The 12,730-nt window shown below is 41.2% G+C and overlaps 1 protein-coding gene across 5 annotated transcripts in view; it reads left to right on the top strand.

The window, feature by feature from the left end:
• Positions 1 to 12,730, top strand: part of VIPAS39 (VPS33B interacting protein, apical-basolateral polarity regulator, spe-39 homolog) — a 38,291-nt gene that overhangs the window by 17,558 nt on the left and 8,003 nt on the right. For 4 of the 5 annotated variants that reach the window (XM_078054017.1, XM_078054018.1, XM_036084372.2 and 1 more), the window contains 11 exons: positions 195 to 287; positions 936 to 1,038; positions 2,916 to 3,062; positions 3,886 to 3,924; positions 4,285 to 4,349; positions 5,084 to 5,140; positions 6,416 to 6,508; positions 7,461 to 7,494; positions 7,999 to 8,101; positions 9,809 to 9,836; positions 12,385 to 12,458. In XM_078054017.1, coding sequence (XP_077910143.1) covers positions 195 to 287; positions 936 to 1,038; positions 2,916 to 3,062; positions 3,886 to 3,924; positions 4,285 to 4,349; positions 5,084 to 5,140; positions 6,416 to 6,508; positions 7,461 to 7,494; positions 7,999 to 8,101; positions 9,809 to 9,836; positions 12,385 to 12,458 — 836 coding nt within the window. Of the gene's footprint in view, positions 1 to 194; positions 288 to 543; positions 702 to 935; positions 1,039 to 2,915; positions 3,063 to 3,885; positions 3,925 to 4,284; positions 4,350 to 5,083; positions 5,141 to 6,415; positions 6,509 to 7,460; positions 7,495 to 7,998; positions 8,102 to 9,808; positions 9,837 to 12,384; positions 12,459 to 12,730 lie in introns of all 5 variants that reach the window. The other variant, XM_036084370.2, reaches the window with a different exon arrangement.

Raw genomic sequence — 12,730 nt, 5'->3', positions numbered from 1 at the left:
TGATCAGTTGGAGACCTAACGATCTGATTTGACGTGACAGATTCAGTATTTCCTTTCTCAAATTCTTTTAAACATCTCCAATAACTGCAGGGTGGGGTGGGAGGGAGAGTTTGCAGTGAAGGAATCTAAAGCTTTTGGCGCTCTTTTGGAAGCAATCCAGGGAGGGACATACGTCTGTCTTACTCTTACTCCAGATGAATCGGACAAAGGGTGATGAGGAGGAATATTGGAACAGCTCCAAGTTCAAGGCTTTCACCTTTGATGATGAAGATGATGAGCTCTCACAGGTAGGTCTTCATGAACAATTGCTGCAGGTCACACCTCCTCCACAGTGCCGTTCTAAAATTTCTTCCTCTCACATCCTTGGTAACCTGGCTTTTGACTGTGTCTCCATTAGGTTCAGAAATGTTTTGGGTTAGATCTTTAGAAAAATCTTCATAGACAAGAGCCCTCAAAAAAGAGCCAGAAGGATTGTAAAAACCAATTCTCTGCCCTTCTTACTTTTATTCTTAAGGTGATTTCAGTTTCTTTTTTTTCCCTCAGAATCCCAAGTCTTTTATCATGTGATGTAATTTGTTATTTTTGAATGATGAACTGGATTGGATGTTGTCTTTTTGCATCTGTTTTACAAATGGGGAAATGGATTTATTTTTGGAGAGATGGATAAACTCACCCAGGTTTACACAGCAAGTCATTGCCAGGTATATGATTAGAACTTAAAAGCAGCTTTAATTCCTTCTAACTCTTGCCACTGGACTTCAGTGTTGGCTAAAAGGCAATTTGTTCTCTTGGCAAATATCTAGCAGGCTAGGCTTTCTATTGCAGAGAGTGAAAGTTTGGCCATGTTAAGTCCCAATTGCTCAGCCTTCTTGGTTGTCAAAGAGAGAGGTGGAAGTAGTGATTGCCTGAGTGCCCTGCCTTATGTCCCTTTGCAGTTAAAGGAATCCAAGAGAGCAGTGAATAGTCTTCGCGACTTCGTGGATGATGAGGATGACGATGACCTGGAGAGAGTCAGCTGGAGTGGGGAACCTGTGGGAAGTAAGTAGAGGAGGCTGTAGGAAGGGATTGATATTCAGGGTTCTTGTCACTAATGAAGGCTCCGCTTGCTTGTCTCCTCAGTGCTTGTTAGGAAGGGGAATGAAGGTAGACTATTTTTAGATGAGCATACATTTGGAAATTTAACCCCAGAAGAAACTTGAGGAAATAACAGCGGTGGTTCCCATATGGCTTTCTAGGTCTGCCATCCTGGGGCTAATGCTTGGCTGGCTATTTCAGACTCCTTTGGGGTGCTTGTTAAAGTTAGGTTCCTAGGCTTTACTCCAGAAACTGATTCAGTAGGTCTCGGGGGTGGGGGTGGGGAGTCTTAATTTATAATGGGTACTGCAGGTGCTTCTAATATTCAGTCATATTTGGAACTGCTGGCTTAATTGCTCATAACTGGCTGGCAGGACTGACTTCCTTAGCCACCAGGCCTCACTGTCTAGCTGTTTTATAATACCACTTAACACCTTTGCCCAGTCCATCTGATTTTTAAGAATATTTTAAAAAATTTTCTTAGTATAGGAAATACCATCAGGATTTGAAAATCAAGTATTTTAGGCATACAATGTAAAGTTTCCCTCCCACACTATCATGCATCTACTATTCTCAGTTCCTTCTGTCCCAAGACACTGCTGTTGTTTGCTTCTTGTGTGTTCAAATAAAGATTCTTTCTACATTTGGAAATGCATATAGGAATATATATTCTTACTCCCTTTTTTACACCAATGATCGCATACTTTATATACCCTATTCTTTTCACTTGGCCATATAGCTTGGAGATCTTTCTATATCAGTACATAAAGAAGTTTCTCACTCTCTCTCTCTCAAAACAGCAGCATAGGATTACACTGTATGGATTTTCCATAACTTATTTAACCCGTCCACTTTTTTTTTTTTTTAAGATTTTATTTATTCCTTTGACAGAGAGAGCACAAGCAGGGGGAACAGCAGAGGCAGAGGGAGAAGCAGGCTCCCCCCCTGAGCAGGGAGCCCAATGTGGGGCTTGAGCCCAGGACTCCGGGATCATGACCTGAGCCAAAGGCAGACACTTAACCAACTGAGCCACCCAGGTGCCCCTAACCAGTCCACTTTTGATGAACTTCAGATAATTTCCAATCTTTCCTTGTTTATACTGCTATCAATAACCTTATTTCCTGCCCAATATGAATACATGAAAGATCAATTTTTAGAGTGGAATCACTGGCAGAGGGTATTTGCATCTGTATGGGGTACATGTTGCCAGATTGTTCTCCACAGGGATTGCACCAGTGTACTCCCACCAGCAATGTTCGAGTGTTCCTCTTTCCCCACAGCCTTGCCAACAGAGTATTATCAGACTTTGGATCTTTGCCGGTCTTAGAGGGGCCAGAGGTATCTCGGTATACTTTGTGTAATTCTCTTATTAAGTGTGAGGTTGAGCATCTTTTCATATTTTTTTTTTTTTAAGATTTTATTTATTTATTTGACAGAGAGAGACACAGCAGGAGAGGGAACACAAGCAGGGGGAGTGGGAGAGGGAGAAGCAGGCTCCCGCTGAGGGGGCAGCCCGATGCGGGGCTCGATCCCAGGACTCTCGGATCATGACCTGAGCTGAAGGCAGACGCTTAAGGACTGAACCACCCAGGCGCCCCTTTTTCATATGTTTAATAGCCACTTGAATTTCCTTTTCTGTGATCCATTTATTAATTTCCTTTGCTCCTCTTTCTGTTGATTAGTCTATCTGATTTTATCCTTTCTCCCTGTCCCAATTTTTTAAGTCCATGTTAATAAGGGACCAGGGCCTCTGGTGAAAAACTTTCAGTGTTTATCAGAATGCTGGATTTCAAGGTTTATCTTGGATGAGAATCACTGATTTAGTTCTTACTATCTCACAGGTATCTCATGGTCCATCAAAGAGACTGCTGGTAATAGTGGGTCAAGCCAGGAGGGGCGTGAACAGCTAAAGAGCCGGAACAGCTTCTCCACCTACGCACAACTACCCAAACCTTCTTCTACCTACTCCCTGAGCAGCTTTTTTAGAGGTAAAGAGTGATGGTTAAAGGAACAGAGGGCCCTCCTTTTCTCTTTTCAAAAAACCACTCAGGCTATAATTATCATTTACTCTGGAAGAAAAAAATTATTGAAGGATAAAGAATTATCTTTGGAGCTGGCAGTTAGGGATTAGAAGTGGGAGAAATGAGAGAAATTCAGAGGGATGAGACTGGGTTTCAGGAACATGATGAACAAAACTGACATTAGCTCTGTGGCAAGTACTGAAGAAATTTGCTACGGTCAGCATTCCTGCCTACCCCTATGCATTGCTGTTGGGAGCCCTAGTGCACTGCCAGTGGGGATGTAAAATGGTGCAGCCGCTGTGGAGCACAGTATGGCAGTTCCTTAAAAAAAAGTCAGCCGGACATACAAGGAAATTCTGTAAGATACCTAGTATAGTCAGGTTCAGAAAGACAGTAAAATAGTGGTTACCAGGGCCTGGAGGTATAAGGAGGCATGGGGAGTTACTGTTTAATGGGTAGAGAGTCTCAGTTTGGGATGATGAGAAAGTTCTGGATATGGATAGTGGTGATAGTTATACAGTGTGAATATACTCAGTGCCACTGAACTGTACATTTAAGAATGGTAAAAAATGCTCAAGTTTACATCACGTATATTTTACCACAATTTAAAAAATTTTCCACCCTGTGTTTTTCATGGCACCTCAAATTTCTGAAGTTGAATGGAAGTTTTTTTAAGCCTTAGTTCCCATATTGCATAAAAAGGTTCTATACATACTGCATCCTTAACCAAGTCTGAAATGGCTCCGACTTGAACTATTGATCTCTTCCCTTACATATTCTTTACCTTCAGGGAGAACTAGACCTGGAAGTTTCCAGTCCCTTTCTGATGGTAAGCATTGACCCTCTGCTCTTGATTGCTGTGGGAGATGTTACTGATATGAGATACAGTCTGGGGAGTCATGGGGATAGGTGGTAATTAGATGAAATTTCTTCTGAATCTACCACCATTATTAGAGAAATTTTCTGTTACTGAATAAGGAGGTCAAGATCATGCTGGCTATAGGAGCAAGGGGTGACTTCTAGGGATGCTGTCTTTGGGGAGGAGCTAAGATCTACTTTGGGCCATAAAGATGTCTCAGATGCCTTGGGACCTCACAAGTCAAAAAAATGTGTGTGAGAAGGAAGCAATAGAGGAAAGGATTGACCTGAAGATGGTGTCCTTCTGAACCAGCTGCCTGTTCTTTTTCAGCTCTGTCGGACGTACCTGCCAAAACCTATGCTCCAGAGCTGGGCAGACCCAAGGGGGAATACAGGGTGAGTTATAGCTTACACTGGTGTGACACTTTACACAGTTCCAAGCGCTTTGATGTACATTATCTTGCTTGATATTTCCAACTTTTTGAGCAGCTATTATTTTAACTTTTTTGTAGATAAGAAAACTGCATATCTAAACATCAGGGCTTGCCTTGGGTCTCATAGCTATTAAGTGGTGGAACTGGGACTCACAATCTGTTTTCTGATTCTGTCTTAGTACACTTTCCTTACCCATTATACTGCCTTTTGGAGGCTGTACTTTGAAACTTTTGATCATTGCTGTGGTCTGGAAGCTTGGTGGAGCTCATATTCCCAAGAAGCACATAACAAAGCAAATTCATTCATAAGGAAGAAACTATTATAAGGTCCAGAAGAGGAACGTGTCTCCCTCTTTCCTTCTGTCTGCAAAGTCATTCATTAGAATCCCAAAACGTGACTGATTATATCTGGTGAATGAAATCCTGAACCAGTAGGCATAGGGTTTTGTCAGTCGGTTCTTTCCCTCTTTGATCCATCTCTTCTTGCCTTCATTGTCCCTATTCTAATTCTTCAGAAACTCAGAACAAGACTATCCCTGTTCTTCATTTTTTTTTTTTTTCCATTCATTTCCTCCTCCCACAAAATATTTCCCTATCGGGGAATAAAGATGAGTTTCAGGTGAGGAGCTGGCACATTATCAGCTGATAATTCTGATCCCTTAACTTCCTGAGATTCATGTGTTGTTAACATTCCAGGATTACAGCAATGACTGGAGCCCCAGTGACACAGTGTGGCGCCTCCGGAAGGGCAAGGTGAGGTCACTGGAGAGAGAGTTCTTGTGGGGGAAAAACCACCATGGCTGAGAGAAAATATTTGCAAAATACATATATTGTAAAGGATTTTTATCCAGACTATAAAGGACAATGATTATCTTTCATAAGAAGATAAACAACCCAATAAGAAACTTGGCACAAGATTTCAGTTATATCAGAAAAAAGTTACATGAATGGCCAAAGAGCGCTTGAGAAGATCTTCCACATCAACAGTTATCAAGAAAATGTGAATTAAAACTGTGAGATACTACTGTACAGCCACTAGAGTGGCTAAATTTAAAAATACTGATCATACCAAGCACTGGGAGGCTGTGAAGGAGCTAGAGCTCTCTCATACAGTGGGGGCAAGAAAGTGAAATGTTAAAACTACTCTGGAAAATGGTCTGGCAGCTTCTTACAAAGTTAAACGTATACTTAATTTTATTGCTAGACATTTACAATCCAAGATCATTGAAATACGCTCAAAGACTTATACACGGGGGCACCTGGGTGGCTCAGTAGGTTGAGCGTCTGACTTTTGGTTTCAGCTCAGATCATAATCTCAGTGTCCTGGGATTGAGCCCTATGTTGGGCTCGCGCTCTGTGCAGAGTCTCCTTGTCCTGCCCCCTCTGCACCCCAGCCCCTACCCCCCGTGTGCCCACTTTCTCGTGTGTACGCTTTCTCTCTCTCAAATAAAATCTTAAAAAAAAAAGACAACACAGATTTTCACAACAGCTTTATTCATAATAGCCCCCAAAATGGAAATAACCCAAATATCCTTCAGTAGATAAATGGATAAATGGTGATCTGTCCATACAATGAAAACTACTTACCAGTGAATAGGAACAAACTAGTAGTACTCATCACAACATATAGATTCCTCTGAGAAATGTGATATTGAGTGAAAGAAGTCAGATGTAAAAGAGTACATATTGTAGGATTCTATTTGTGAAATTCAGGAAAAGAGAAAACTTCAGTGACTGAAAGATGAGTGGCTGCCAGGAGTTAGGGATGGAAGGAGGGCGTTGACATCAGCCCACAAGGGAACGTTTTGGCCTGATGGAGTTGTTCTGTATCTTGATGGTGGTAACAGTTAGATGGAATTTTATACGTACTTGTCAAACTCGCTGAACTCTATGCTTGAGTAGATTTTACTGTATGTCAATTATACGTCATTTAAAAGAGAATGAGTGATCTCCAGCCTTTGGCTGCAGCAGGACTCCATGAGGACATGCGGACTTCCTTGCACACTAACTCTGCTCTTGTTCTGCCAGGTCTGCTCTCTAGAACGATTCCGCTCCTTACAGGACAAGCTACGACTCCTGGAGGAAGCAGTCAGCGTGCACGATGGAAACGTCATTACTGCAGTAAGTGGTGGGCTTTGTCTTTTGCTTAATTGTTGTTCTCATTAGTTTCTCGAAGCCCGATCAGAATAGGAGTTTAACATTTTAGGTTAAATGTCTAGTAGAGATCCTGGATTCCTCTTGAAGTGTAGGATCCTCAGTAATACCTGCTCTGAGGCTCGGCTGGCAGGAAATGCATTGGATGTGGAACTCTTGATTATAATCAAGAAGCAGCAGGTTGGCTACTCTGTTCTAAAAAGTAATCTGAGGGGGGCGCCTGGGTGGCTCAGTCAGTTAAGCGGCTGCCTTCGGCTCAGGTCATGATCCCAGGGTCCTGGGATCGAGCTCCGCATCAGGCTCCCTGCTCGGCAGGGAGCCTACTTCTCCTTCTCCCTCTGCCTGCCTCTCTGCCTGCTTGTTCTCTCTCTCTATCTCTCTGTTAAATAAATAAATAAAATCTTAAAAAAAAAAAAGTAATCTGAGGGGCGCATGGGTGGCTTAGTCGGTTGAGTGACCCACTCTTGATTTCAGTTCAGGTCATAATCTCAGGGTCGTGAGATCGAGCCCTGCATGGGGCTCTGCGCTCAGCAGGGAGTCTGCTTGAGATTCTCTCTCTGCTTCTTTCGCTGCTGTGTGCATGCGTGTAAGTGCACATTCGCATGCGCTCTCTCTCAAATAAATAAATCTTTAAAAAAATAAAAACAACAATAAAAAAGTGATCTGAGGCAGGAGAGGCATGAGAGCAGTCTCTCCCAGAGGGAGGTGTCTCTTGCCAGTATGGGAATGTCTCTGAGACACAGCTCAATTCCACGTGTCTATCACCTGTCCTTCCATCCCAAAGAGAAATCTGTTGTCTGAATGTGCCAAGATTCCTAAGGAGTCGCTGACCTCATTCCTACACATCAGGAGCTCAGGGCAGGGCTTTGTGTTTGTAGGTTACACAGGGTAACTTATTCTTTGTTCTCTTTTCCTCTAGGTTCTGATCTTCCTGAAAAGGACACTGAGCAAAGGTGAGCGTGAACTGAGAGAAATCTTCAGTTGATAAGATGCCTGCTACATTTGAAGGGAGAATGGCATTGTGGCTTCCATTATCAGAATTCACCATCATCAGCTCTGCTTCAAAGACAGCTGGGGTGGCCTAAGACTTCAGAGTATTCTTCTCATCTCTGAGGGCGGTTGTTCATCCTGTAGGGTGGTAACTACATTAACTCCAAAGCCTCCCTATTTACTAGACAGATAGATGGCTCTGTTGGTTTGAGGACCTCAGAGTCTATGCTAGGTGCCTGCTGGTTGGGTTGGTGAGAACTGAGGGCTGATTGAATGGCCAAGAGTTGCCCTGGACCATGGAGTGTGCTGGTGGTGGGTCGATCCAGAGGAATTGGTGCCACAAAAAGCTGTTCCTCGCTTGTGATTGGCTTTGAGGAGATGTTTGGAATGTATGAGGAGGGAGACCAATTTCACACTTGAATAATAGGCTTTAATCTTTCTCCACCTAACTCCTTCCTGCCTACCAGAGATCCTCTTCCGAGAGCTGGAGGTGCGACAGGTTGCCCTGAGACATCTCATTCACTTCCTTAAAGAAATAGGGGATCAAAAGCTGCTTTTGGACCTCTTCAGGTAAGAACTGATCATCTTGTCTATACAGTTTACAAAGTACTTTATTCAAAGCTCTCTGGAGGATACAAAGAGAGAAGACACTGTCCTTTTTTGTTGTTAGGTGAGATACTGAAACATGATGGGATAACTAATAATGCACCTCAGCCAGTGATAAAATGATAGTGTAGCAGGTGGTTAAGAACCAGACCCTGGAGTCCAGCATAACCTGCACTGAATACAGGCACCACCACTTAGTTCATGAGGTGACCTTGAGCAAGTTCCCTAACCTCTCCTAGCATCAGTTCCACAATGATACAATGGAAATGATGATTCCTACCCCACAGGTGATGAAGATTAAGAGTTAGTGTGGGAAAAGCACTTAGTGTAATGCCTAGTCTGTAATATTAATATTTTTAAGCATTTTAAGGTATCTCTTACTACTTGGTCCCCAGTGATGCCAGTGGGAAGTACAATGGAAGAGCAGAAGAAGCAAATATAATTTTCAGCCAGGATACCCAAAGAAAGCCTTATGGAAGAGGTTAGGAATTGAGACTAGATGGGAATCTGATAGGTGGAGAGGCAAGAGGTGGGCATAGCTACTGGAGGCCCGGGGCAGGGGAGTGTCTTCTACCATGTTTTCCTTCCTTCCCTATCTCATTCTAATCAGTAGAGACTTTCCTGCCAGTAGATTAAAATGTGTATCTATTATGTCCTTTCTTCAATGCCAGGGAAGGGGTTGGAACCTCTTTTTAGGCTGATACGTGGCCCAAGGAAACTCCAATTACCCAGTGACTCTAGCACAGTGATGAGCTGTTCCAAAGACAAAGGTGGGAAAGCAGATCACTTGGTCAGGGCCAAGATTAGAGATGGTTAGCCAGGAATTTGCAGAAGACATGTTCATTTAGGCAGGCTGTTCCCTTCCTTAATTCCCTCCCTTCCCAATCAACAAGGCTTTATTTTTTTTATTTTTATTTTTTTTAAAGATTTTATTTATTTGACAGAGAGAGAGACAGCGAGAGAGGGAACACAAGCAGGGGGAGTAGGAGAGGGAGAAGCAGGCTTCCCGCGGAGCAGGGAGCCCGATGCGGGGCTCGATCCCAGAACCCTGAGATCATGACCTGAGCCAAAGGCAGACGCTTAACGACTGAGCCACCCAGGCGCCCTATCAACAAGGCTTTATTAAGCATCGCCTCTAGGTCAAAGCAGTGATTTAATTATAGTGGTCCATTGAGAATAAGAAGGAATCAGAAGACAAAGTCCTTGTTCTGCAAGACCTTACACCATTGAGAGAGACAAAGCTCTTTCTACACTGTACGTGAAAACAACAGAGAACAATATAGAAAATCTGTTTCCAAGATTGTACTGACAGAGAAGAGTGCTTTAGTTTTTCCAAAAATCCCTGTAAGATTACTGTGAACTAAGGTTTTGTGGAGGCTCCGAGCCTTTCCAGCAGACCTGTTAGCATTACAAAGTTATTAGTGTCCTGCAGTGCCTTCTTGTCCTTGCTTTTCAGTGAGAGCGATCAGGGGGAACAATAATATTTGATCCACCATGTGTTTTCAAGAGGTTGCTGGTGGTAGAAAGTTTAAGAAGAGGAGGGCTTACTCATGTATGGAGGCAAATGAATTTTGAATTATGTTTCTCCTAGAGCAGCCATCCTATTTTGTGAGGTTACATTGCCACACATCAATAGATAAAAATGCCCTGCTCCCTTCTGCTTCTTCCCAGGTTCCTAGATAGAACAGAAGAGCTTGCGGTAAGTGTGGCCTTTGTTTCAGTTGGGGACCTGTTTAACAGAAATGTAAGCCAAAACCCAGTCTCCGAGATCCCAGAGTAGTTAACAGTTCCTTTCCTTTGGTATTGATTGCATCCAAAAGAGAAAGGCATCTGGGAAGCCTGAAAACTTAATCCAAGTGATGTATTATTTCTTTTTATATGCTCTTTTGATTGGGCTTATGAATATTTTTTTGAAGAATGAATAAAAACTGGCCTGGTCAATTTGTAATTTGTTTTTTAGTTTCTAGTTGTTTTCAGATCCTGGTTTATAGGAGCTTTTGGGTTTTGGCTTCCAATACTAGAAAATGTTGTAAGTTAAGAGGGATAAGATCATGGAACACTACATCAAAAACTAATGATGTAATGTATGGTGATTAACATAACATAATAAAAAAAAAAAAAAGAGGGATAAGAAACCAGATATAGGTCAAAAAGGAAGATAGGTCAAGCTGGTGGTGCACCCAATACACATTTTGGCTGAGAGCTCAATGACTGAGTGTTAAAACTGATTTTTGGCAGATTTTCACCATTACAGAATAAACTCCTGGAATACAAGAATAAAGCTGAAATTGTACCAAAAATTTCATTATATTATTAAAACTGTAGTGATCCACTTTTTAAAAGTTTGCCCTTATAGTGCGGGGGTTAGAACTCCTCAGCACCATCAATGGCAGTCACTGCTGTTTCATTCCTTCAGTCACTGCCTCACTATAGCGCACGTTTGTGGTGAGATCAGGGCTCACATTCAGCTGGCACGTCTAATAACCTTGCTAACCTTTGCCCAGCAGAATGTAATTCAGGAAAATGTTTTTCAGTACCATTTTGTAAAAGGAACTTGTACTTAATATTCAAGGCGTGGGAAAATCTCAGAAATCCTTTATCATAATCTACTGAAAATGACTGGCAGTCTGTAGCAATCATTTGGAAATGCTTTTTGTTTACATTTTTAATCTCCATAGATTTGAAACTGTAAGGAATTTTCTTCATACAGCATTCTTATAAAGTTTGTTGTTTTTTGAAGTTTGATTAGTGAAAATAAATGTGTTTTGGGTAACTCATTTTCCTCTAAAGCATTCTTATTTTCTTCCTTTCTCTATTATTTTTGAATTGAAGGACTTTGTTTAAAGACTTAAGGCCAAAATGGAATTGAACAATAAAAATTAACTATAGCTCTTAAAGATTACTTTCTTTGATACTAAGAATGATTATATTCTAGATATTTTATGAAGATTAGATTATGATATAATCTCTTCATTTACATTTTTATACACTTGTTTCTAAAAGGATATACTGTCCTTCCTAAAGTCAGTTCATTCTCTTAATATTGATATTAACTGTCAATCTGTTTATTTTTTAATCCTTGGAAGGTTTTTTTTTTTTAAAGATTTTATTTATGAGAGAGAAAGAGGAGGAGCAGAGGGAGAGAGACAAGCAGACTCTGTGCTGAACATGGAGCCCAATGTAGGGCTTGATCTCAGGACCCTGAGATTATGAACTGAGCCAAAACCGAGAGTCAGATGCTTAACCAACTGAGCCATCCAGGCTCCCTGGTTCTTGAAAAGTTTTAATAATTGTACATAAAATCGCAACTTTTATAATCATCATTAATTATTGCATCAGTTAGTTCTCGTAATAATAAATAGGGATTTAAACTTCAGTTCTCTTTTTAGAATTCCAAAATAGAAAGCACATAAGGAGATTTTCTTTCAGAGTTGTATGTAGAACCTGTAGTATTTGAATGTGAATCTTCAGTAGGTGTCAGCAGTGAATCAGAGGACATGGCTTATTCATGTTACTGATGTTGTTAATTATTAGCTATTTATAGGATCATGCTACCATTGATCATGTACAAGGTCAAGGGTGCCAAAAATAATGTTGGAGTAAGCATTTAGTTCTTTGGCCTTTCAAAGGCTAAGGCTGAAGCAAAAGCTGGTTTTAGTTAAATAGTGAGGCTAAAGCCAAACTTTGGAGTAAAGCTAGGTACTCAACTACTCAGTGCTTCATTATAGGCTAGCACTGTCCGATAGAGCTTCCTACGATGATGGCAGTATTCTCCATCTGTGCTGTTGGATATGGTAGCCACTAGTCACATGGTAAAATGACTAATATAACTAAGGATCTGAATTGTTTAACTTAATTAATTTAAATGTAAATGTAAACCAGATGGGGGTAGTGGTTACAGTGTTGGATATTGCAGTTATAGATAAACCAAAGAGTGATTTTGAAGATTTTCTTTTTTAAAGTAATCTCTACACCCAGTGTGGGGCTTGAACTTACAATCCCGAGATCAAGAGTCCCACGCTCTGCTTACTGAGCCAGCCAGGTGTCCCCAAAGAGCAATTTTGAATTACTCTCTACCCTCTCCCTACTGCACACCTGTCCCCATTCAGAGGAATCTCTGATAATGAAGAATTTAGTTTTTTAAGGATGGAAAGGCTACTTACATAGCCACTTCACCCTTCAAAGGAGACAAAGTAGACAAAATGGTTCAAAGCCTTTCTTTCTTTTATTTGTTTATTTTTTTGTAGCTGTCTCATTATCGTGAGCACTTGAACATTCAGGACCCTGAGAAACGAAAAGAATTTCTTAAGACCTGCATTGGGTAAGTATTGGGGAGAAATGTTTTAAAGTATAAATATTCTTATACAGAGAACTGAAGAGACTAAATGAGGGTGGAGTGGATAGGTAATTGAAGGGAAAGGCTAACAGTGGGTCATACAGGCATCATTAAAGCTGGTCTCATCAGTGCTTCCAGACATTAATTCCCCAGTAGAGTTTTCACTGATGGGTAGTAAATTGAGAAAAATAAAGAAAATGTAAAGAGTTTTTTTCTACGGTTAAATTTATCTAATTTGAAAGACTGCCTTTTATTCT

Source organism: Halichoerus grypus, chromosome 8, assembly GCF_964656455.1.
Source record: "Halichoerus grypus chromosome 8, mHalGry1.hap1.1, whole genome shotgun sequence".
NCBI lineage: Eukaryota > Metazoa > Chordata > Mammalia > Carnivora > Phocidae > Halichoerus > Halichoerus grypus.
This window is presented reverse-complemented; position numbering and strand designations above follow the sequence as displayed.